This window comes from Oncorhynchus clarkii, chromosome 23 (genome assembly GCF_045791955.1).
Source record: "Oncorhynchus clarkii lewisi isolate Uvic-CL-2024 chromosome 23, UVic_Ocla_1.0, whole genome shotgun sequence".
NCBI lineage: Eukaryota > Metazoa > Chordata > Actinopteri > Salmoniformes > Salmonidae > Oncorhynchus > Oncorhynchus clarkii.
Genome location: NC_092169.1, coordinates 246,049 through 272,849, shown reverse-complemented (window position 1 = coordinate 272,849; position 26,801 = coordinate 246,049). Strand labels below are relative to the sequence as shown.

Here is a 26,801-nt window from a genome sequence, read left to right as displayed (position 1 = left end):
TTGTTTTGTACATTGCTGCTACTCGCTGTTTATTATCTATGCATAGTCACTTCACCCCTACCTAAATGTACAAATTACCTTGACTAACCTGTACCTCCGCACACTGACTCGGTACCGGTACCCCGTTTATAGCTTTGTTACTGTTATTTTATTGTGTTACTTTTTATTATATTTTACTTTCGTTTATTTGGTAAATATTTTCTTAACTCTTCTTGAACTGCACTGTTGGGCTTTTAAGTAAGCATTTCACTGTAAGGTCTACACTTCGGCGCATGTAACAAATAGTTTGATTTGATTTAATCCACAACATCACCCCTGCCAAGACCCAGCGCCCACATCACTCTCAGCCACATGGCCTAAAACAGCACTATTTTTTTCCTCTCTGTCGCTTACACACTTTCAACATTTTGATAAAGCATTTGACCATTCCATTGTGTTAAAAATTGAGTATTGGTTAATTTCCAGTTTTTATGTATGCATTATTTCAAGATTGATGAGAAAAGTATCATCCAACCCATCAGTATTTCCCTGCACCCTGATATACCATGTCTTGAAATATGCAGACAGATGGATACAAATTTCATTTACGTTGTAATACTTCTAACAACCAACTTTCGAACTCCACCCATAACTTTTGGACTTTATAGCATTCCCAGAAGGCATGGATTATTGAGTGGTTATTAGTTTTACACTTCAGAAATGACTCTGCCGTTGTGCTGTAGAATGTGAATTTTGTCTCTGTAACGGTTTTCTTGAGGTGATGGAGAGAAGGACCAAAACGCAGCGTGGTGGTTATTCATGGTTCTTTAATATAGACACTATACATGAATAAACTAACAAAACAAAAAATGTGGAAAAACCAAAACAGCCCTTTCTGGTGCAAACACAGAGACAGGAACAATCACCCACAAAACCCAACACCAAACAGGCTACCTAAATATGGTTCCCTATCAGAGAAAATGACTAACACCTGCCTCTGATTGAGAACCATATCAGGCCAAACATAGAAATAGACAAACTAGACATGTAACATAGAATGCCCACTCAGATCACACCCTGACCAAACAAAACATAGAAACATACAAAGCAAACTATGGTCAGGGTGTGACAGTCTCGTGTAATATATTTGATACATTCATTTATACTGGATTAAGCGTACATTTTCATGAACTGTAATTTTGTTGGTTATGTTCCAATATCCCATCAATTAGTTATTTTTAAGTCTTGCTTCCAATAGTTTATCATTTTTGTTCTACAATATTGTCTGTTGGATAGACTCTCTGCAAGGTTTTGTATATCTTACTTATCATATGAATATCCTTTTCTAACTCAAATAGGATTCCCTCAAATTTGCTCTGATGTCCAAAAGATTTCAAATAAAAATGTCTTGATATGAAACTTAAGTTGCATCTACTGTATTTAAAAATATCTACATTGGTTAGTCCAAAATGGCTTTTTAATTCTATCATGGAATAAATACAGTTTCTTCAGTTTCCCATGTGGACCAATTTATCTGTGATTTCTGAAAAGCTATCCAGTGATTGTTCCATAGTATTGTGTTTTTAGGTCATCCTAGTTGTTATCGACAATATACCATTACTACCACTATGTCACAGTATTTTTTAATTGGTGTCTTCGGGACTTGCCTCAAATTAATATTAATGATGTACATCAAATTGTTAAATCAGCCTCCGAAACTCCAGCTAGCAAGAATGAAAAGGGATTCAAGATGTACAGTGCCTTGCGAAAGTATTCGGCCCCCTTGAACTTTGCGAACTTTTGCCACATTTCAGGCTTCAAACATAAAGATATAAAACTGTATTTTTTTGTGAAGAATCAACAACAAGTGGGACACAATCATGAAATGGAACAACATTTATTGGATATTTCAAACTTGTTTAACAAATCAAAAACTGAAAAATTGGGCGTGCAAAATTATTCAGCCCCTTTACTTTCAGTGCAGCAAACTCTCTCCAGAAGTTCAGTGAGGATCTCAGAATGATCCAATGTTGACCTAAATGACTAATGATGATAAATACAATCCACCTGTGTGTAATCAAGTCTCCGTATAAATGCACCTGCACTGTGATAGTCTCAGAGGTCCGTTAAAAGCGCAGAGAGCATCATGAAGAACAAGGAACACACCAGGCAAGTCCGAGATACTGTTGTGAAGAAGTTTAAAGCCGGATTTGGATACAAAAAGATTTCCCAAGCTTTAAACATCCCAAGGAGCACTGTGCAAGCGATAATATTGAAATGGAAGGAGTATCAGACCCCTGCAAATCTACCAAGACCTGGCCGTCCCTCTAAACTTTCAGCTCATACAAGGAGAAGACTGATCAGAGATGCAGCCAAGAGGCCCATGATCACTCTGGATGAACTGCAGAGATCTACAGCTGAGGTGGGAGACTCTGTCCATAGGACAACAATCAGTCGTATATTGCACAAATCTGGCCTTTATGGAAGAGTGGCAAGAAGAAAGACATTTCTTAAAGATATCCATAAAAAGTGTCGTTTAAAGTTTGCCACAGGCCACCTGGGAGACACACCAAACATGTGGAAGAAGGTGCTCTGGTCAGATGAAACCAAAACTGAACTTTTTGGCAACAATGCAAAACGTTATGTTTGGCGTAAAAGCAACACAGCTCATCACCCTGAACACACTATCCCCACTGTCAAACATGGTGGTGGCGGCATCATGGTTTGGGCCTGCTTTTCTTCAGCAGGAACAGGGAAGATGGTTAAAATTGATGGGAAGATGGATGGAGCCAAATACAGGACCATTCTGGAAGAAAACCTGATGGAGTCTGCAAAAGACCTGAGACTGGGACAGAGATTTGTCTTCCAACAAGACAATGATCCAAAACATAAAGCAAAATCTACAATGGAATGGTTCAAAAATAAACATATCCAGGTGTTAGAATGGCCAAGTCAAAGTCCAGACCTGAATCCAATCGAGAATCTGTAGAAAGAACTGAAAACTGCTGTTCACAAATGCTCTCCATCCAACCTCACTGAGCTCGAGCTGTTTTGCAAGGAGGAATGGGAAAAAATGTCAGTCTCTCAATGTGCAAAACTGATAGAGACATACCCCAAGCGACTTACAGCTGTAATCGCAGCAAAAGGTGGCGCTACAAAGTATTAACTTAAGGGGACTGAATAATTTTGCACGCCCAATTTTTCAGTTTTTGATTTGTTAAAAAAGTTTGAAATATCCAATAAATGTCGTTCCACTTTATGATTGTGTCCCACTTGTTGTTGATTCTTCACAAAAAAATACAGTTTTATATCTTTATGTTTGAAGCCTGAAATGTGGCAAAAGGTCGCAAAGTTCAAGGGGGCCGAATACTTTCGCAAGGCACTGTATATAGGAAGCTACATAGACAACTATGAAGGTGAGTACCAAGTCAGTGACAGATATAACGTTATCTAGCTACAATCATTAGCTAATTTAACAATTAACTGTAGCTAGCTAGTTACTTCATAAAATGATGTAACGTTGACAGAATCTACCTGAGAATGTGCGTATTTTCGTTAGCTTGGTTAAGTTATGCTTGCTAGCTATATTTGCTAGCTAAAAATAATTGTTATTCATGTCTTCTACACAGTATCTAACAAAGATACGTTGACAGGGGAGATCACCGTGAGGGCTGCCTGTCACAGGTCCATGAGGAAGAGTGAAAAGCCGCACAGCATGAGAGCAGGGAAAGGTTATAGATAGCTACTAGGGACCTTGTTAAACATCTCCTGTGGGACACTGTCATCATGGTCAAAATGTGTTGGAGACAGTGTCAACGTTTCATCTTAGGCTCTATGCATTATACCGCCTCCAACGTTCTAATTTACTTCCGATCGGGTTGATGACTTCCGGAGCGAGATCTGCTATTGTTTTTATCATTAGCTTACTGCCATTATCGATGCATTTCTGACTGAAATAGTTCGCAATGACAACGTTTAAATTACAGCCCCGCGAAGGAGGTGCTAATGAACATTGTTCAGTGCCTCTGTGTTCAGTTTCTTCCAAATGTAATGGTATTGTGAGCTATCATTATTTCCCGGTATTACCGAGAATAAATATAAAAACTTTAGGAGCCATGCCATTCTGAAGAGATTTATGGAAAGATTATTCCATTTAATTAGATCTACTTTCATATTGTTAATTAATGAAATAAAGTTCTTTATATATTTGTTGTCAATTATTAAGCATCCTAAGTATTTTATACTTATTTGTGGTCCACTGTAGATCATGAGTTATTATTTTCCCTGATGATATTATTTACGTTTTTTCCACATTAATTTGATATCCTGAGATTTTAGAGTATTCTGAAAATATTCTTATCAAGGGGGGCATTGCGTTTTCAATATTGGTCAGGTACATCAGGAGATCACCTCAATTAGGTTTAGTTTATATTCATGTTTACCAATACCGGTTACGTTTAGGTCCTGTCTAATTATTTCTGCAAGTGGTTCAATTGCCAGTGCAAACAGGAGGGGTAGAGGAGACATCCCCGACGTGTGCCCCTTTCTAAAGCAATTGCATCAGATAAATTATTTGGCATATTTTTGCTTTAGGAACTGTATTTAATATTTTTTTAATAAAATGTATTATTTCAGCTGGAAAGTAACCTGTTTGGGATAGGGGGCAGCATTTTCACTTTTGGATGTATGGCGTGCTCAGAGTGAACCTACTCTGTCCCAGATGCTAATATATGCATATTATTATTTGTATTGGATAGAAAACACTCTGAAGTTTCTAAAACTATTTGAATGATGTCTGTGAGTATGACAGAACTAAGATGGCAGGCGAAAACCTGAGAAACATCCAACCATGAAGTGGGAAATCTGAGGTTTTTAGTTTTTCAAAGCTTGGCCTACCGAATACACAGTGTCTATGGGGTCAAGTTGCACTTCCTAAGGCTTCCACTAGATGTCAACAGTCTTTAGAAACTGGTTTCAGGCTTCTGCAATAAAGGAGGGGGGAATGGGAACTGAATGAGTTAGTGGTCTGGCAGAGTGTCTCAGGCTCGTGAAGCACGCTCCCGACAGACTTAGCTCTCGTTCCAGTGCTTTTCTACAGACAATGGAATTCTCCCGTTGGAACATTATTGAAGTTTTATGTTAAAAACATCCTAAAGATTGATTCCATACATCGTTTGACATGTTTCTATGACCTGTAACGGAAATGTTCGAGTTTTTGTCTGGACGTAGTGCTCACGCCTCATGATGATGGATTACTGGGCTGAACACACTAACAACAAGTGGCTATTTGGACATAAATTATGGACTTTATGGAACAAATGAGTCATGTATTGGTGAACTGGGATTCCTGGGAGTGCATTCTGATGAAGATCATCAAAGGTAAGTTAATATTTATAATGTTATTTCTAACTTATGTTGACTCCAACATGGTGGATATTTATTTGGCTGGATTGGGCTCTGAGCTCCGTACTCAGATTATGCTTTTTCCGTAAAGTTAAAAATCTGACACAGCGGTTGCATTAACGAGAAGTCTATCTGTAATTCTGTGAATAACACTTTTGTCAATGTTTATTATGAGTATTTCTGGGATTTGATGTGGCTATCTGCAAAATCACCGTATGTTTTGGAATCAAAACATTACTGCACATAACGAGCCAATGTAAAATGAGATTTTTGGATATAAATATGTACATTATCGAACAAAACATACATTTATTGTGTAACATGATATCCTATGAGTGTCATCTGATGAAGATCATCAAAGCTAAGTGATTCATTTAATCTACATTTCTGCTTTTTGTGACTCCTATCTTTGGCTGGAAAAATGTGTTTTTGTGACTTGGCTCTGACCTAACATAATCATATGTTGTGCTTTCGCTGTAAAAGCCTTTCTGAAATTGGACACAATGGGTAGATAAACCTCTTGTTAACCTTTTGCATGTAGGGGGCAGTATTTTCGTTTTTGGCTAAAAAAACATATCCATTTGAAACTGCCCATTTCTCAATATGAATATGCATAGAATTGTCAGATTAGGATAGAAAACACTCTAAAGTTTCCAAAACTGTAAAAATATTGTCTGTGAGTATAACAGAACAGATATTGCAGGCGAAAACCTGAGGAAAATCCAATCAGGAAGTGCCTCTTATTTGAAACCTCTCTGTTCCTATGCATGCCTATCCTCCATTTAAAGTGATATCAACCAGATTCCTTTTTCTATGGCTTCCCTAAGGTGTCAACAGTCTTTAGACATAGTTTCAGGCTTTTATTCAAAAAAATGAGCGTGAAAGATCACATTGCGTAAGGCAGCTGGGGGCTCTCTGCGCTAGAGTAAAGCGGCCATTGTTTCTCCCGGTGTTATTGAAAAACCTACACACCCGGTTGATATATTATCGAATATATATTTTAAAAACAACATGAGGATTGATTATAAAAAACGTTTGACATGTTTCTGTGGACATTATGGATATTATTTGGAATATACAGTGGGGCAAAAAAGTATTTAGTCAGCCACCAATTGTGCAAGTTCTCCCACTTAAAAAGATGAGAGAGGCCTGTAATTTTCATCATAGGTACACTTCAACTATGACAGACAAAATGAGAAAAAAAATCCAGAAAATCACATTGTAGGATTTTTAATGAATTTATTTGCAAATTATGGTGGAAAATAAGTATTACCTCAATTACCTCGTACCCCTGCACATTGACTGGGTACCGGTACTCCTTGTATACTGTATAGCCTTGTTATTTTTTTGTGTTGATATTTCCTTTTTTTAGTTGCTAATTCTTCTTACTTTTTAACTCTGCATTGTTGGGAAAGGGCATGTACAGTTGAAGTCGGAAGTTTAACATTTAGTTGGCTAAGGTGTATGTAAATTCCGGTTCTCACAATTCCTAACATTTAATCCTAGTATAAATTCCCTGTTTTAGGTCAGTTAGGATCACCACTTTATTTTAAGAATGTGAAATGTCAGAACAATTGTAGAGAGAATGATTTATTTCAGCTTTTATTTCTTTCATCACATTCCTAGTGGGTCAGACGTTTACATACACTCAATTAGTATTTGGTAGCATTGCCTTTAAATTGTTTAACTTGTGTCAAACGTCTCAGGTAGCCTTCCATGAGCGTCCCACAATAAGTTGGGTGAATTTTGGCACATTCCTTTTCTATAGGATTGAGGTCAGGGCTTTGTGATGACTACTCCAATATCTCAACTTTTTTTGTTGCTCTTAAGCCATTTTGCCACAACTTTGGAAGTATGCTTGGGGTCATTGTCCATTTGGAAGACCCATTTGCGACCAAGCTTTAGCTTCCTGACTGATGTCTTGAGATGTTGCTTCAATATATCCACATAATTTTTCATAATTCTATTTTGTGAAGTGCACCAGTCCCTCCTGCTGCAAATCACCCCCACAACATGATGCTGCCACCCCTGTGTTTCACGGTTGGGATGGTGTTCTTCGGCTTGCAAGCCTCCCCCTTTTTCCTCCAAACATAACGATGGTCATTATGGCCAAACAGTTCTACTTTTGTTTCATCAGACCAGAGGACATTTCTCCAAAAAGTACGATCTTTGTTCCCATGTGCAGTTGCAATTCGTAGTCTGGCTTTTTTATGACGGTTCTGGAGCAGTGGCTTCTTCCTCGCTGAGCGGCCTCTCAGGTTATGTCAATATAGGACTCGTTTTACTGTGGATATAGATATTTTTGTACCTGTTTCCTTCAGCATCTTCACAAGGTCCTTTGCTGTTGTTCTGGGATTGATTTGCACTTTTCGCACCAAAGTACATTCATCTCTAGGAGACAGAACGCGTCTCCTTCCTGAGCGGTATGACGGCTGTGTGGTCCCATGGTGTTTAAACTTGTTAATCTGTACAAACAATAGTACATGTGGTACTTTCATGCGTTTGGAAATGGCTCCCAAGCATGAACCAGACTTTTTTTTCCTGAGGTCTTGGCTGATTTCTTTTGATTTTCCCATGAGGTCAAGCAAAGAGGAACTGAGTTTGAAGGTAGGCCTTGAAATACATCCACAGGTACACCTCCAATTGACAAAAATTACGTCAATTAGCCTATCAGAAGCTTCTAAAGCCATGACATCATTTTCTGGAATTTTCCAAGCTGTTTAAAGGCACTTAACAATTGTTGGAAAAATTACTTGTGTCATGCACAAAGTAGATGTCCTAACTGACTTGCCAAAACTATAGTTTGTAACAAGACATTTGTGGAGTGGTTGAAAAACGAGTTTTAATGACTCCAACCTAAGTGTATGTTATCTTCCGACTTCAACTATACATACATACATACATACATACATACATACATACATACATACATACATATATATATGTATGTATATATATATATATAGTGGGGAGAACAAGTATTTGATACACTGTTGATTTTGCAGGTTTTCCTACTTACAAAGCATGTAGAGGTCTGTAATTTTTATCATAGGTACACTTCAACTGTGAGAGACGGAATCTAAAACAAAAGTCCAGAAAATCACATTGTATGATTTTTAAGTAATTAATTTGCATTTGTGTTTGTGTTTGAAAAATGAGTTTAAATGACTCCAACCTAAGTGTTTGTAAACTTCCGACTTCAACTGTAAGTAAGCATCACACTGTAAAGTCATAGACAGTTCTCTCTGCTACCGCACGCGAACCGGTACTACAAGTCTGGAACCAGAAGAACCTAGAACAGCTTCTACCCTCAAGCCATAAGACTGCTAAATAGTTAGTCCGGGTATCTATTTGGTTATCTGCATTGAACCTTTTTGCACTAACTTATCACATACGCTGCTGCTTACTATCTGTCACTTGATTCCTAGATATATGTACATAACTATCTCAATTATCGTGTACCCCTGCAAATGGATTCGGAACTTGTATATTTCCAATGGGTACAAGTAATCATTACTCATTGTGTATCTATTATTACTTTTTTTTATTATTATGCGTTTTACTTTTATATTATTTCTCTTTTTTATTTCTCTCTGCATTGTTGGGAAGGGCCCATAAGTAAGTACGCTTCTCACTGTTAGTCCACATCTATTGTTTACAAAGCATGTGACGAATAACATTTGATTCGTGATCAGTGCAGGCTACTGCAGCAGCAGCAAACCAGAGTAACACCCCTGTTGGTTTTTATATGTGACTGATTGAGTGGGTGAGAGGTACTGGATGCACCATGGACTACAGAAGCTTTACTGATAGGGCCCTCCTCTCACTCACACACACACACTTGCAACCCCACCAACATAAACCCACAGTCCCATGTCGCAGACAGGAAAATAAGGAAGGCATTTTGGGGCTATCACAAAATAGAGGTAGAGGTTCAATAAATTACATCTTCTCTCAAATATTTCCATTGAGAATATAATCTACATACTAAAACGCATAGTATATGAGTAGTGTCCACTACTAGACATTAATAATTTGTAAACATGCTCCTTATCAGAGACTAGACAAATGAGTATTCCTGACTGCCAAACAGACAGAAGGGAACAGCATAAGCATGGCACAAATGCAAAGCAGAGCAGTGTCCATACTCTCCAAACCTCAAGTCTAATCCACACAGAGAAAGAGAGCTCTACTAGGCCAAGGTCCTTTCCCTCTCTAGTTAAGTTAGAGTGCAAAAATTGGTTAATTTATACATAATTTAGTCTTACCAATATGTCCCATCATATCATGTAATCACAGTTGTGTGTCTATCATATGGCCATTATTTATGTGCATGCATGTCTGTATGTGTGGGATAGGATAGCAGTAGATCTAGACAAAAGAACTCTGTGCCTCTGGTGTTTGGGTTCAATCACATCAAATCAACAGAGATATATCGACCCGAGAGGAATAGCCCAAAATGCACTGAATAACTACTATAGTGCTTTTGCCAGGGGCTAAAAGGAGAGAGTGACAGGGTGAGGACCAGTTGTTAGCCGGCAAGACCACAGGGTGGGAGTGAGGGTGTGAGGAGTGTCTGAGGTATTCAGGAGGGAGGGCCATGAGGGCCAGGGTTGGGACAGGGGACAGAGAGAGGACAAGGGTGAGTGTATGAACAGCTGAGGGGGCAGTAGACAGCTGGTGGGAGGGGAGGGGGGGTAACCCAAGCACCTCGGGAGGGGAGTTAACCCTTTCCACACCAGCTGGGTCGACAGGGCAGGAGGCCAGCCGGCGTGAAGAGCCACAGGCCACAGCCTGAATAGATGTCATGTCGCAGCCCTTTGGTCTGACATGAGTGGTATGAGAAGACTGCATTCTTGTGACACTCAAAAGCATCCTTCTTCAGTAGTAGCAGTAAGTAAGCCTTGTCTGAACCATAGGGCAGGAGTGAATCTCCTGTTTCTGAAGTGTGAGGTAGCTTGATGAAGTACATCCCCTGGACAGGACGCTAGTCTGTCTCAGGGCCTTACCCCCAATGCCAAACAGAGAGACATTGGGTCCCAATTTTAAAGTCCACCAACCTTGCAATCTCCGGGCAGACATTGCTTCAGTACAGACCTGGGATTCAAATACCACTAAGTATTTCAATTACTTTCACATAAATTTCGATGTAAGTATTTTGAAAAAAAATATTTGAAAGTACAAGTAGACGAATATTGGAAACTATTTGGAAATACATTAGGAAAGTATTGGCATGCATTTGAAAATAGTGAAATGCACAGATACAAATATTTAAAAACGTCATGCATTTGAACCCAGGTCTGTTTGGCAGTGTCGTGTTCAATACCACCTAAAGCAAGACCGATTCAAGACCAAGACCGGAGAGGGGTGAGACAGAGTCGAGACCAGGAGGGGAACAAGGGGTCCGAGACCCCTCGCCACCATAATAAGAGTTAAAAATGTCCAGTATTTCTGTGTTCATATTTCAGAAAAACATATGGATTCTTTAGACATTCAGAATGTTGGAAAAATGCATGCTGAGGGAAAATAGAGCCACTCAACAAATTATTACTACCCCTCTTCAGTTTTTGTTGGAAAGGAAAGGGTTAACACTGAAGAGAAAAAAGATCCAATCGGGATTTTTCTTTAGTGGTCTCTGGGAAGATAAATCTAACTAGCATAAGTCAACAATTGGCTTGGCCATCAGAAGCTAGATAGAAGGTGTGTGCCATTCAACTGTATTAGGGCAACAGTTGGAGTGACAGTGGACTCAACCAATCACATTTTGACTTGTAATTGGTGGGACAGTTTTTACAAAAAAAACATTGGTCTGTGAGCTGTCCCATGCCAAAACCAGTTGAGAGCTGTGCGCTCTTGATGCCTGCAGATGATGTTCAGCTGAAACTAGGCTATGTGTTGTTTTGCAACTGTGTAGGCTACTTTGTGCATGATTTCTCTATTGTGCTACATAATTGATAAAACGTATACCTCCACCACACTACTTTGATAAGCATCAGTAGGGATTAAGAAGTGCATATACGCAACGGCCATTGATTTTTGGGGGGGTATACGGCACCTGCGTATAGCCTCCACTACGCCACTGGCCCTTTGTGTTTTACAAAAAGTGCACTCTCCTACAGGAGTGTATTGGTATTACCGTTGCTGTACTTTCAGCATCACAAACCTGTCACACACTGAAGGCCTAGGACCAATAGGATCGCTATTGCACAAACATGTCTATAATAGATATAAAGACTGCACGTATTAATGTTTCAAGAAAGGAGTGTATATATTTGACCCAGAGACAAGACCGAGACACTCAACATGTTGTCTCAAGCCCGGACTCGAGTACTACAACATTGCTGTTTGGTCCTAGGGGTATTTTAAACTTATTTGGAAACAAGAAGGCTATTTGAAAATACTTTGAAATACTTAAAATAGAAGTAGTTGATTTGAAAATACTCAATTTACTATAGGGCAGCTGACCATGCTGTAAGACACATCATTATCAACATTACGTGATCACATTTTCCATAGGCCTTTGTCTGAGCAGGAAACTCCTACAGAAATGGGGGCATTGGACTGAATCGAAGAAAGTCAAATATTGCCACCAGTTGCACTAATACTCTTTCAGTTCAGCCACGCTATCTCTATGGCCAACTTATCATTGTTCCTCAAACATGTTTGTTTGACCATCTCACTCTGCCTGTACTCTCTCCTCTGAATTCCTCACCACAGGTTGATTGAACCATAACATCTGCATTGGCTTTTGGTTCAGACCGACCTGGAACAAAATATGTTAAACCAAGTTTCTTTTCAACATACTGATGTTGAACATCAGTTATAGTTTTGGTTGAAAACACTAAAAAAGTGGTGAAATATACTAATTTGAACCAGATTTCAACCACAGCCTTGTATTAGTCTCTCCCCAAAGCAACGAGCTCTGAGGCTGCAAGCCAGGCTAGCAGTGTATTAAATGTAGCCTACCACAGTGCACTCGCATTTATTTATGAAGGGTGCACTATATTCTTTTGTCATTTTTACATGGGACCTTGGTGAGAGAAGCTTAGTCACTAATGGAACCTCAGCCCCCACACCCCCTACTCCTTTTTTTTTTCATCTCCAGCACTGCAACCATCTCTAAGGAAACCAAGACGGACGCAGAGAAAAACACTGACGCAGAGAAACACACCACTTAATATAATGGAGCAGCAACAGGATTTAACAAAGTACGTCCAAATAGATTGTTCGGGGTAAAAAATTAAATAAAAACGTCTGTGCTAGCAACTAGTTGGGACAGGAGTTATGGATGGGCTAATGTATCGATCTGCCCCCTCCAGTGAGAATGCATGTACTTAAATACCCTCTTACATCTGAGGAACAATATTATACTACTTAAGCCAGGAGAGATATTACCAATCATTTTTACACACACAGATATGGTCAAATTTCTACGTAACACACGCACGCACAGCGCACACACATACACACAATGGCCTGTCCTTGTGCTCGTTCTTCTATTTAACTGAGGTGACAATTCTTTTCAACTATAAGTAATGTTGTGATGATAGATAAAGTGAGGGGAAATGAGAATTGCCCCCCCCCCATTGGAGGCTTGTGAGATGATTCAGTATTCATGGGAGGTTAAACAAATCTCAAATGAAGGTGACAACTGGCAGCCCACCACTACTTCAGATCCTTTTCTGCTTTGAGTGTCCATCGTAGCTAGCTACAACTTCACTGGTAGCTGTCTGTCCCCCTAATAATCTCCCATTTGCTGGCTCAGAAACTCACGCACTGGCACCCTGCCAGCAACATGGAATTCACGGCTCCTTTTGGGGGACTTCTAAAAAAGGCAAGGCAGCCCAAGTGGAGGAGGTGCAGCCAATGGCAGCTGGCCTGTCCACTTGCTCGCTGTAAAATAAAAGGGGGGGTAACATAATGTCACAGCCCTCCCTCTCTTGCACAGCGACACATTGCGCTCACCTTCCCCCCATCCACCCACTTCCACTAAATGTGTCACAGACTCCCTATTTAGGAGTAACCTTGTGATAAGGCTACATATCTCAGTAAATTAACTTTCCATTATCTCAATGACACTCAATTGTCACAGAATGCCCCCTGCCCTGCTGCAGCCCTCCACAGCCAAAGCTCACCTTGTGTCCAGAGAGACACAGTGGTACAGTGGTGGGAGAGCAGAAGTAGAAAAACTTAATTTACCTACAGCAGTTTTCCATCAACTGGAATAATATAACAGACCTGATTCATTACTATGGGGAATGAGGACTAAATAGAGAAAATTAAGCTTTGAATGATTTGAATAATGAGAACATTATAATTCAATATTATTCATCCCTGAGTGGCAATTATTGTACAACTGAACTAATTGATCACCAATATCTAGAAAAACAAACATTTTAAATCTTAGTTTGCATTCTCTGGCCTAGTGGTGTCTTTGTGTGTGAGCTCTGGTGAGAAGAATGCAACAATGTTACAACAGTGGTGGTGAGGAAACACGATCTGCACTAACAACCGCTGCACTAACAACCACCCCAATTACAACTACGACAATACTAGCAGCCAGGCAGAGAGAGCGGGAGGGAGGGAGTGCAAGAGAGGGGACATGGTGTCACTAGGATGCTACCCTTACACACAGATCTAGGATCAGTTTATCCTCCCCAAATTATAACCATAGCTGTTATGGAGAAAAAAAGCACATGCCTTAGATCAGTGTCTTGAGTAACCCCACTAACAGGGAACAGGGAAATACACAGAAAACTAAAGGAGATAGAAGTGACAGATGTAGAGAAAACCTATTGAAAGTAATCATATGATGTACAGTAGTACACACATTAGGCTACGACAGGTTTCCAAATGTCACATGATGTTCGCAGCATGGCTCGACTGCATCTTGTCACGTGGGTGCTGCTGACCTAACTTTTCTGTTTCACCTTTTCACCCGTCCCTCCCTTCATCTCCCCCTCTCCCTCCACCAACCAGACCAAAAGGTGAAATGTTTAGACTAGTTTCTACAGTATGTATGACATCGTGTTCTCAAGACCAATGGTATCTAGAGACTTCAGGGAAGCACAAAGCAGCAGCCTTGAAAACTAAAGCAAAGGGATCCAGAGTTCATCATGCCTACAGTAACCATCTGCCAGCGTCTAACAATACAAGTGTTGATCCCCCACATGTATTAAACTTGGATTGCCTTTACAATGAAACCATACTCAAGAGTCTCTCTCACACACACATTGATCTTCCACACGATAACTGAACTGAGGCCCCATCACCAACCATCCACAGTCTCAATGACAAATGACATCCAAGGGGACATATCACTGATAACAGCCAAATGTTTCCATTCCATCGGTCTTCTTAAATAATATATCCCTATCTACACCCCCCATCCCCCCACTCAAATGTACATACAACCCACCACCATATCACTGTTGTAGGACTCCAAAGACAGCTGCAGCTTATAAGGAATGTGAGGAGCCTCAGCCAAGAGAACAGGCAGGGAAACCATACCATATATGGCCTTGGAGGCAGAATCCATTTTTTATTTTTTTTTACCAATGAGTGAAGCGGGCATTAGTGACTTAACAACCCAAAGGTTGATCACCATCCTCAAGGTAGACAGCAAGTAACTGGCTTGTGAAAACATGAAATGAGCACATAGTGTATGGTTCTCTTCAAAGGAGGTCCTCTTCAAAGGAGTGTACTTAAATCAAGTCAACAGCGGAGGAAATCCCGGTGGCTAGCACGTGACTATGTAAGCAACAGCACCACAGTGTTCCATTGGGTAATGAAGCACATCTGACTATAAAGAACGTCCAAATGGCTTTAAAACATTGTAATCTCTTTCCACTGCACATCACAAAGCCTACTACCTTTTTAGAACAGTATCAGGTATATCACTGCACAATTAGAATAGCAATATTGAGTTTCTCATGAAAAACCCTTCTTCCACTAATACAGTGAGTAACTACAGTGAAGTGCTCATGCTGAATCTGCATGCAAAAAAACTAAAACTATTATGCTAAAAGGTAAAAAAAGATGTATTGTATTATAGACATTATAGGACGACATGAATAATCATACTGTAAAAAAAAAACATCCATACATACATATACAACCGGCTGTAAGCTTTTCTGTGCCAAGTTCAGCGAGGTAGATGAAGATGACTTCTAATCCATTCTGTTGAGTGGTTTCGTGTTCCACTACTTTGGTCTGTCTTTACACCCCTGCTTCCTGCCACAAGAGACGTAACCAGGCTGTTTGAGCCAATAAATAAATATTTAGTAGATAATCAAACAAAACCGCGAGCAACAAGTCAAAAGAGGTTGCCTTGAGTTTGACACAAAGGTTTAAAACAGGTGACAAACCACAGCTCATTCTATACATACCAGTAAGCTCATTCTATACATACCAGTAAGAGTTTCCATAACTGAATGTGAATCTGATGAACTAGTCTAGTTCTCCTCTGCTGTGCTTGGCAATAAAATTCTGGGGGGATTTGACTGAGAATTTATTATAGTAACTCTCTGGTGCAATATCTTTTTTAAGTAAGTGGCTATGTTGACTGCAATTACTGTATTCCTTTAGCATTGAAATACAGACAATAGTTAACAAACAAAAAAATAGCAATGCCATTCTTTGTAAAGACTTGGGAACCGGACAGCATGTACAGTACAGGTAAAGTGATAAGCAGAACATGCAGATGTGTTCTGTTTCTGTTCCAAAGCCAGTTTGTTCTGGGTCATTTTCATTAGGGCACTCTGTAGCAAAAAGTTTTGCAACGGAAAATGAAAATGAGCATTTTTTTTTGTCAAGTTCATGTACTCCCTCCTTGTTTCAGTCCATTTTTTTTGTATGTTCGGGGCCTAATGAATATGACCCTGGTCCTTATGGTGAAGAGCAGCAGCAGAACTCACCTTGGTCTCCCCAAGGCTCTCCGACTCAGACACCTGGTAGGTAAGGTCCGTCTCCTCGAAGCCTGTGGCGCTCATACGCTGGTCAGTGGAGGGGTCGTTGCGGGGCGGGGAGTCCGGAGAATTGAGGCACGTCTGGATGAGGGCCTTGCCTGTCTCGCTGGTGATCATGGGCTGGAGCTTCCGCGTGGCGAACGTGTAGACGTGGCCTGTCTCGCTGGCCACCAGTAGCAGGACCTGGGTTCCTGTCAACGTGGAGAGCTCATAAGCCTGTCATGGCAGGGAGGGAGAGAATCAGCATCAACATCCAATATCAGTTTCAACATCCATATCAGCTTCAGTTTTAGCATGAGCATCAACATCAGTCTGCATCATGTGCCAAAATAAAGAAAGTAAGCTGACATCCCACCACGTTCTTAATAACCGAAACAAATTATTTAAAAAACTTTCCTTACCAACACAGACAAGACTTAATTGTAATAGGAAAAAACATAGTTATTGGTGGTGTTACCCACAGATAACTGGTTGAAATTGCAGCCAACTAGCCAAGAAACACACTGCAAGTCTAAAAATACCTCTCTGGTGAATTCTGGACATATAGCACAAATGTAGCTAAAATATCATGAGATAAAAGGTCCAAGAATACAGTGTGATATTGTGAGAATAATTGCATTCCTTATGATGGGTGTCTTGGTTGTAAGGGAGAGAAAGGAAAGGGGGAGTGGTAATAACCATGTACAGTGCCTTCGGAAAGTATTCACACCACTTGACATTTTCCACTTTGCTACGTTACAGCCTTATTCTAAAACAGATTTTTTTTTAAATACATTTCAGCAATCTATACACAATAACCCATAATGACAAAGCGAAAAACAGAAATACCTTATTTACTTAAGTATTCAGACCCTTTGCTATGAGACTCTAAATTGAGCTCAGGTGCATCCTGTTTCCATTGATCATCCTTGAGATGTTTATATGGCTTGATTGTGGTAAATTCAATTGATTGGACATGATTTGGAAAAAAAACTAGCTCAGAGACAGGATTGTGTCGAGGCACAGATCTGGGGAAGGGTACCAAAAAATATCTGCAGCATTGAAGAAGGTCCCCAAGAACACAGTGGCCTCCATAATTCTTAAATGGAAATAGTTTGGAACGAGCAAGACTCTTCCTAGAGCTGGCCTCACGGCCAAACTGAGCAATTAGGAGAAGGGAGATGACCAATAACCCGATGGTCACTCTGACAGAGCTCCAAAGTTCCTCTGTGGAGATGGGAGAATCTTCCAGAAGGACAACCATCTCTGCAGCAGTCTACCAATCCAGCCTTTATGGTAGAGTGGCCAGACGGAAGCCAATCCTCAGTAAAAGGCGCATGACAACCCACTTGGAGTTTGCCAAAGGGCACCTAAAAGGACTCAGACCATGAGAAACAAGATTCTCTGGTCTGATGAAACCAAGATTGAACTCTTTGGCCTGAATACCAAGTGTCACCTCTGGAGGAAACCTGGCACCATCCCTACGGTGAAGCATGGTGGTGGCAGCATCAAGCTGTGGGGATGTTTTTCAGCGGCAGGGACTGGGAGACTAATCAGGATTGAGGCAAAGATGAATGGAGCAAAGTACAGAGAGATTGTTGATGAGGTCCTGAACACTCAGGGCACTCCAACCTGACAGAGCTTGAAAGAAAAGAATGGGAGAAACTCCCCAAATACAGGTGTGCCAAGCTTGTTGCGTCCCAAGAAGACTATGCTGCAATCGCTGCCAAAAGCTGCTTCAAAGAAGTACTGAGTAAAGGGTCTGAATACTTATGTAAACCTGATATTTCAGTTTTTTATTTTTAATAATTTAGCAAACCTGTTTTTGCTTTGTAATTATGGGGTATTGTGTATAGATTGATGAGGAAAATGTTTAGGCTGTAACGTAACAAAATGTGGAAAAAGCCAAGGGGTCTGAATATTTTTTCAAAGGCACTGTAGATCTTAAATAGAGCACATGAGCAATGACTCCTCTCACAAGCTGTGAAACATTAGAACATGAGCTGTCCCGCCTTGTCATACATTACACCAGACATCTCTCACACACACACACACACACACACACACACACACACACACACCAGTGGTATAAGTAACTAACCTTGCACGAGCGAGCCGGAACAGCTCATAGGAGCAGGGGCCTATCTCCTGTTTCTGTGGCGTGAGGCATCTTGATGTGCAAGTACACTCCCTGGACAGGACACTAGTCTATCACAGGCCCTTTCCCCCAATCTGTCTCCTTAATATGGAGTGCCAATCAGGGACGCATCAGGCCCCATTTTTGGTCTTTGGTATGACTCGGTCGATCGAACTCCCAACCATCCAAACTCAGGGTGGACACTAACCACAAAGCCAGTTGTGTAGTGTTCCACGAATACAGCACAGGTCTTGCATCAGATATGCAACCCACACCATGAGCTATTCTCACACAGACTTATTGTTGCACTTGGAGTGAACCTTGTGCACTCCCTAAGAGAGCCTTTTGATTTACTTGAGTGGTCAGTAAAGTGTAGGATGCTTCTGGTGGCACGTTTTTCAGAGAGAAAGGGAGAAAAGGAGAGAGATGTAGAGTAGGCAGACTACCATTACCATCACCTTAATGAATACAATTTCTGTTGGCTGATGAATGATTTCATTGCTAGCCACAGGGTATCATTCTGGCAGAAATGCAGAGTAGGAAGGAGGACTAGAGGATGGCTGTCATTCACACAACCAACAATCGCTTCTTTACCTTTATCAAATAGCCTATGCTAAATCATAGGATCTATACTGTTAAACTACAGTGCTGTTACTACATGAGAAATTTCTGTCAAACAGTACTCGCATCAAAAGTATCAATACAGTTACTTTAAGTTACATTCTCTCAAGGAACTTACCGGTTCCTAGCTTTCAAGGGACTTTCAGACATCACAAGGTTTGGAAGTGTGGCAACATGTTACTTTGTTCATTGTTAGCCTGTCATCTCATTTTCAGATATGATGTACTGCATTCATTTAATGCAGCAATTGGACAATGCTGAAGCTACTCAGATGATTAGATAATCATTTGGCAAGAGTGAAATGCAACTCCACATGAAATAAAGGTAGAAGGGCCTCCCGAGTGGCGCAGCGGTCTAAGGCACTGCATCGCGTCACTACAGACCCGGGTTCTATTCTGGGCTGTATCACAACTGGACGTGTTCGGGACTCCCATAGGGCACAATTGGCCCAGCATAATCCGGGTTAGGGGAGGGTTTGGTTGGGGGGTCTTAACTTGGCTCATCGCGCTCTAGCGACTCCTTCTGGCGGGCCGGGCGCCTGCAGGCTGACTTTGGTCACCATGTGAACAGTTTTTCCTCAGACACATTGGTGTGGCTGGCTTCCGGGTTAAGCAGGCGGGTGTTAAGAAGTTTGGTTTGGTGGGTCATGTTTCAGAGGATGCATGACTCGACCTTCGCCTCCGGATCCCATTGGGGAGTTGCAGGGATGAGACAAGATCAAAATTGGAGGGAAAAAGGGGAAAATAAATAGAGGGTCAATGAGTGTATGAGCAACTTCCAACACTCTTTCTGTGGGTCTGTCATACTTGCTAGGCCAACGGTGCAGGCTTCACTTCTAGAGCTGATGTGTCTAATGAACGAATCAAAGACAGCCAGCTTCTGGAAATATATGCATGCTCTGAAAAGCAGCGAAGATGAGACCTGTGGTTGGCTGGACTCACTTCACCATTTAATTATTCAGCTTCAGTGGGCCCTGCGGAAATATTCTTAGAAATGGAGTGCATAGAGTATGCAGCGCTCAGTAACACTTCCAATTGATTTTATCCATAATTCAATGAGAGGATGTCTTGCTGTACCAAGAACTGTGTGATCAGCTTGTCTCAGCCATACCAGGGCTATATGTGTGTGTGTGTGTGTGTGTGTGTCAGGGTGGCTTGGCCAATACCCAAGTGCACGGCTTGATAACTACATAGTGTTGAAAATGGGAGTTTGTTCATTCCTATTTGTACCCTCTGTCATTCTAGCTTGTTTGCTTTATAGTCCAGGGCCTGAGCATGTGGTGGATTAAAGCATGAAATTTGGTACAAACATTCTTCAGGCGATATGAAAACATCCCAGAAGGGGTGCCCATTTCAAACTTCACCAGGAAACGTGTTATTGCAAAAATACTAAATGGTTGCCATAATAGCTGGTATTTGACCCGAAGAAAATGTATGCAAGTATGATGCAACAGATAAAATCATGACATTTAGTGACATATCAAATCGAGGTTTGTCACATACACAGACTAGCAGATGTTAAAGCAGGTGCAGCGAAATGCTAGTGTTCCTAGGTCCAGCAGTGCAGTAAGTGTCTAACAGTACAATACAAAAAAAGCAGTACAAATACTAATACACAAATAATCCCCCCCCAAAAAAAGAGTCAAAAACAAGAAATTAACAAGTATCAGAATGAGCAATATCAGAACAAGCAATGTCAGAGTCTAGAATACTAATATGTGGTGTGTATAGACAGTATGGACAATATACAAGTAAGAAAAGGTATCTATGGCAGTGGTTATATAGGGTGAGCTATGTTGAGAATGCAGTATGTACATATAAACTGTAATGATTTGAGTAAATAAATCAACAAAACAATATTTCACAAATGCTACTCTTATCTGTTTCCAACTACAGAAATGATTTCAGAACAACAATAATTAATAAGTGATCAGTGTTCAATGACTATATATATATACACATAGGGCAGTAGACAAAAATACATGGTAGAGTACCGGGCAGTAGCCAGCTAGTGACAGTGTCTAACGTGCAGGGCAGGGAACCGGGTGGAGGCCGGCTAGTGATGACTGTTCAACAGTCTGATGGGCCCAGCTTTGATGCACCTGTACGGTCTCAGTCTGGTAGCAGGGTGTGACAAGCCGGGACTCGGGTGGCTGAGGTCCTTGATTATCTTTTTGGCTTTCCTGTATCACCGGGTGCTGTAGATGTCCTTAGGGTAGGCAGTGTGCCCCCGGTGATGTGTTGGGCTGACCTAACCACCCTCTGGAGAGCCCTGCAGCCCGACAGAATGCTCTCGTTGGTGCATCTGTAGACGTTTTGGAGGGTCCTAGGAGCCCAGCCGAATTTCTTCATCCTCTTGAGATTGAAGAGGCGCTGTTGCGACTTCACCACGGTGCCGATGTGGAGGGAGCATTTCAGGTCCTCAGTGAGAAACTTGAAGCTTTTGACTCTCTCCACTGCGGCCCCATTGGGCATGCTCACTGCAGCCTCCTCAGTTCCTTCGTTTTATTGACATTGAGGTTACACCTACTCCCTGTAGGCTGTCTCGTTGTTGTTGGTAATCGGGCCTACCACTGTTGTGTTGTCAGCAAACTTAATGATGGTGTTGGAATCTTGTGCGGCCACGCAGCATTGGTGAACAGTGAGTACAGAAGGGGACTAAGCACATACCCCTTAGCGGCCTCCGTTTTGAGGATAAGCGTGGTGGAGCAGTTTTGTTGCCAACCTTCACCACCTGGGGTCGAGGTTCAGACCCAGGGCTCTGAGCTTAGTGATGAGCTTGGAGGGCACTATGGTGTTGAAGGCTGAGTTGTAGTCGATTAACAACATTCTCACATATGTATTACTCTTGTCAAGGTGGGATAGGGCAGCGTGTAGTGCAATGGCGATTGTGATATGAAAACATCCTAGAAGCGGTGTTCATTGTAAACTTTAGGCAGGAAGCGGAATTCAGAATGGCTGCCAATGTAGATGTAATGAATCCATAGTCATGTTTAAAATAGCTTAGTAAGTGTTATTTTCAGAAAAATAACATGAAATTAAGTGATAAAACATCAAATGTATTCCTTAGAGGCAATCAACAGTTGAAACAATAAAGCAGCCTCCTCGCCCCTGTTGTTTCAGTAAAAAGCAGGATGGAGCTGGCGAAATGTAACCAATTAAATTCAGAAACAGATTTGGATGCACAGACTGACCATACATGATATCAAAATTATAGTTTTAACAATGTTTTGTATAGTGTTTGTTTATTTTTTACTTTGTTTACAAACAAGCTTCCCTATTGATCTTGAGGGACAATACAATTATCCTGCCTAGACTAGTCTACCACACCACAATGCAATGAATAATTGCATTATTGTTTATAAGGGAGTACAAAATTCTACTCTAACCTGCAGTGAAAATGTCATTTGAATAACGGTGCAAAAGCCCAGTGATTTGAGTGTTTCATTCCATTTGGATCAGTCGTGGATCTACTCGACAGTTTAAGATCTAGAAAGGCACAGTAGCATGCCAGTTTGCCTGTAATTTTACTTCTGATACCCATGACTGCGTGGCCAAGCACCTCTCCAACTCAATCATCAAATTGGCTAACGAGACAGCCTACAGGAAGGACGGGAGGTCCTTGGCAGAGTGGTGCCAGGAAAATAACCTCTCCCTCAATGTCAAATAAAATGAAGGAGCTGATCATGGACTTCAGGAGACAGCAGAGAGAGCTCTCCCCCATCCACATCGACGGGGCAGCAGTGGAGAGGGTGAAAAGCTTAAGTTTCTTGGCGTGCACATCACTGAGGACCTGAAATGGTCCACTCACATAGACAGCATGTTGAATAAGGAGGCAGGAGGCTGAAGAAATTCTGCTTGGCCCCCAAGACACTCACAGACTTCTACAGATGCATCATTGAGAGCCGCAGGGCTCTCTAGAAGCTGGTGCGGTCAGCCCAACACATCTCCGGGGGCACACTACCTGCCCTCCAGGACATCTGCAGCACACAGTGTCACAGGAAGGCCAAGAAGATTGTCAAGGACCTCAGCCACCTGAGCAATGGCCTGATCACCCCACTACCATCTAGAAGGAGACAGTACAGGTGCATCAAAGCTGGAACTGAGACATAAGCTGTTTTTCAATCTCCAAGCCATAAGACTGTTAAATAGTCACCACTAGCCGGCCTACACCCAGTACCTTGCAGGGGTCTTCATGGGTCCAAAAAGTTAGACCCGAGGACAAATCAGAACTGACCCGAATGGACCCCCAATTTTTAAAAATAATATAACAAAAATGGGGACCTGGACGGACCAGAGAATAATCAGACCTGAATGGACCCGAGGAACACTCGACATAAGGTACTGGTCAGGTCTAACAGGTCCGGGTCTAGACCAGAATGGGCACGGGTGACAAAAAATATGTTTATCAACTAAGTTGCTTTTCTGGTTAATGAATAATTCTTTATAGATGTTGGCTAGGCCTTCTATACGTCAATAAATTCACCTTATTAGCAGAACCGTTGAGCCGTGGTCGGGTCTATCAGCTGTAGTTACATAGACCCGAGACCAAAGTTAGAATTTCAGAGCCAAACCCAATCGAGCCCAGGTCGAGTCTTGGGTATAACAGTTCCACCCAGACCCATAACGACATCTAGTACCCTGGCCTGAACCTTAGTCACTGTTACTAGCCATCTACCACCCTGTACTCTACCCTGCACCTTAAAGACTGCTGCCCTATGTACACTGGTCACTTTAATAAATGTTTACATACCGTTTTACCCACTTGATATGTTTTTCCACTTCTCAATTGACGAGTGTTGTTGATTGTGTGCCCACTGGCGCCACTTTTTTGTTTTTAGCTGACAGGAGTGGAACCCGGTGTGGTCGTCTGCTGCAATAGCCCATCTGTGACAAAGGTCGACTAGTTGTGCGTTCCGAGATGCAATTCAGCACACCACTGTTGTACTGAGCCATTATTTGTCCGTTTGTGGCCCGCCCGTTGCCATTCTCCTTCGACCTCTAATATCAACAAGCTGTTTTCTCCCACAGGACTAACGCTGACTGGCAACTGTTTACTCCTGTCCTATGCCGTGCCTTGATTCTATTACTATTGATGATATCTGGAAATGTACATGTACACCCTGGCCCATCTACTGTTGCTAGCCCCAATTCTGACTTGTGCTTTGACATCTGCTTCACTGATTTCTGCTCTCGTAAAAGCCTGGGTTTTCTGCACGTTAGCACTAGAAGCTTATTACCTAAAATGGATCAATTGAAAGTGTGGATTCACAGCTCCAATCCAGATGTGTTGGTCATTACGGAGACGTGGTTAAGAAAGGGTGCTTTGAATACCACCAACTCTGTCCCCCTAAAAATGTATTTGCTGGTTTTAACAATTCAACTTTCAAATATCTCTTTGTTGACTGTTGCTGGGTGCTATCGTCCACCATCAGCACCAGCCTGACTTTGTCCTGCTTCGTGACCTAAACTGTGACACACTTAAACCACCTGACCAAGTCCTAAAGCAATGGGATTCCCTGAATCTTTATCAGATTATTACCAATCCCACAAAGTGTGACTTCAAACACCCAGGCAAGGCTACTCTCCTCGATGTTATCCTCACAAATAATCCTGATAGGTATCAGTCTGGTGTTTTCTGTAATGGCCTTAGTGATCACTGTTTGACAGCCTGTATTCGTAATGGCTGTTCAGTGAAAAAAAACGGTCCTGATTTGTGATAGGACGTTTGCTAAAAAAACTTTAATGAGCAAGCCTTCGTTCATGAACTGGCCTCTGTAAAATGGTATGAATCAGCTTGATACCCTCTGTCGAAGACACTTGGCTATTCTTTTTTGATATTTTCAGTGGTATTGTTAACGCCCCCATAAAGAAAATGTAAAAAAATAGGTTCAGCCCCTGATTCGACCGTGATGTTGCATAGTTACTCCACCTCAAGAATTGCATTTGGTGAAAGGCTCGGCACACGCATACTCAGGCTGACTGTCTATCCTTCAGGCAAATGAGAAATAAGTGCACTCAGGCTATCCTGAAGGCCAAAGTTAGTTACTTTAAGGAGCAGTTCTCCCTCTGTGCGTCTAACCCCAAGAAGTTCTGGAAAACGGTTAAAGACCTGGAGAATAAACCCTCCTCTTCACAGCTACCCATGTCCCTTAATGTTGATGATGTGGTTGTTACTGACAAGAAGCACATGGCTGAGCTCATGTTATAAGCCTATTTCTATGTCGCCCTGTTTATAAAAAGTGTTAGAAAAACTTGTCAATAATCAACTGACTGGCTTTCTTAATGTCTATAGTATTCTCTGGGGTATGCAATCTGGTTTCCTCTCAGGTTATGGATGTGTCACTGCAACCTTAAAGGTCCTCAATGATGTCACCATTGCCCTTGATTCTAAGCAATATTGTGCTGCCAGTATTATTGACTTTGTCAAAGTGCCACCAAAAGAAGCTCGTCAAAGGTAAGGCATGAATTATATTTTTGTTTCTGCGTTTTGTGTCGCGCCTGCAGATAATAGCATTGTTTGCTTTCGCCGAAAAGCCTTTTTGAAATCTGACATGTTGGCTGGATTCACAACAAGTGTAGCTTTAATTTGCTATCTTGCATGTGTGATTTAATGAAAGTTTTATTTTTATAGTAATTTATTTGAATTTGGCACTCTGCATTTTCCCTGGCTTTTGGCCCAGAGAGGTTAAGGAGAAGTCTATCTTTAATTCTGTGAATAACACTTGTATCCTTTATCAATGTTTATTATGAGTATTTCTGCAAAATCACTAGATGTTTTGGAATCAAAACATTACTGCACGTAACGAGCCAATGTAAACTGAGATTTTGGATATACATATGCACATTATCGAACAAAAAACATACATGTGTTGTGTACCATGATGTCCTATGAGTGGCATCTGATGAAGATCAAAGGTTAGTGATTCATTTCATCTATATTTCTGCTTTTTGTGACTCCTATCTTTGGCTTGAAAAATGTCTGTGTGGTTGTTGGCGGTGATCTAACATAATAATATGTTGTGCTTTTGCTGTAAAGCATTTTTGAAATCGGACACGATGGGTAGATCAACAAGAAGTTTCTTTCATTTGCTGTATTGGACTTGTTAAATGTGTGAAAGTTATATATGTCCCAAAAATATTTTTGAATTTCGCACGCTGCCTTTTCAGCGGAATGTTGTCAAGGGGTTCAGCTAGCGGAACTAAAAAAAATATTTAAAAAAACATTTAGGCTTGCCATAAAGGGGTTGAATACTAGACTCAAGACATTTCAGGTCTTCATTTTTTATTAATTTGTAAACATTTCTAAAAACATAATTCCTCTTTGACATTATGGGGTATTATCTGTTGACCAGTGGCACAGAATTTCCTTTTTTTATTCAGGCTGTAACAACAAATTGTGGAGAAAGTCAAGGGTTGTGAATGCTTTCTGAAGGCACTGTATGCTCTATTTCTGGCCTTACATAATAAAAAAAAGTGGTCAGATGAAGCAGATGCTAAGCTACAGGACTGTTTTGCTAGCACAGACTGGAATATATTCCGGGATTCCTCCTATTGCATTGAGGAGTACACCACATCCGTCATTGGCTTCATCAATAAGTGCATTGACGACGTCGTCCCCACAGTGACCATATGTACATATCCATGGCTTCTGGATGGGGTTACAGAGTTGCCTCTTTCAAGGAGCAGGACTTTAACCCGGAAGCTTATAAGAAA

At 41.2% G+C, this 26,801-nt stretch overlaps 1 protein-coding gene across 4 annotated transcripts in view; it reads right to left on the bottom strand.

Moving 5' to 3' along the window:
* LOC139381359 (serum response factor-like) overlaps positions 1 to 26,801 on the bottom strand; it is a 54,521-nt gene that overhangs the window by 7,214 nt on the left and 20,506 nt on the right. For 2 of the 4 annotated variants that reach the window (XM_071124829.1, XM_071124827.1), the window contains exon 2: positions 16,299 to 16,565. In XM_071124829.1, the coding sequence (XP_070980930.1) occupies positions 16,299 to 16,565 (267 nt within the window). The remainder of the gene's footprint in view (positions 1 to 16,298; positions 16,566 to 26,801) is intronic. The other 2 variants (XM_071124828.1, XM_071124830.1) reach the window with 1 other exon arrangement.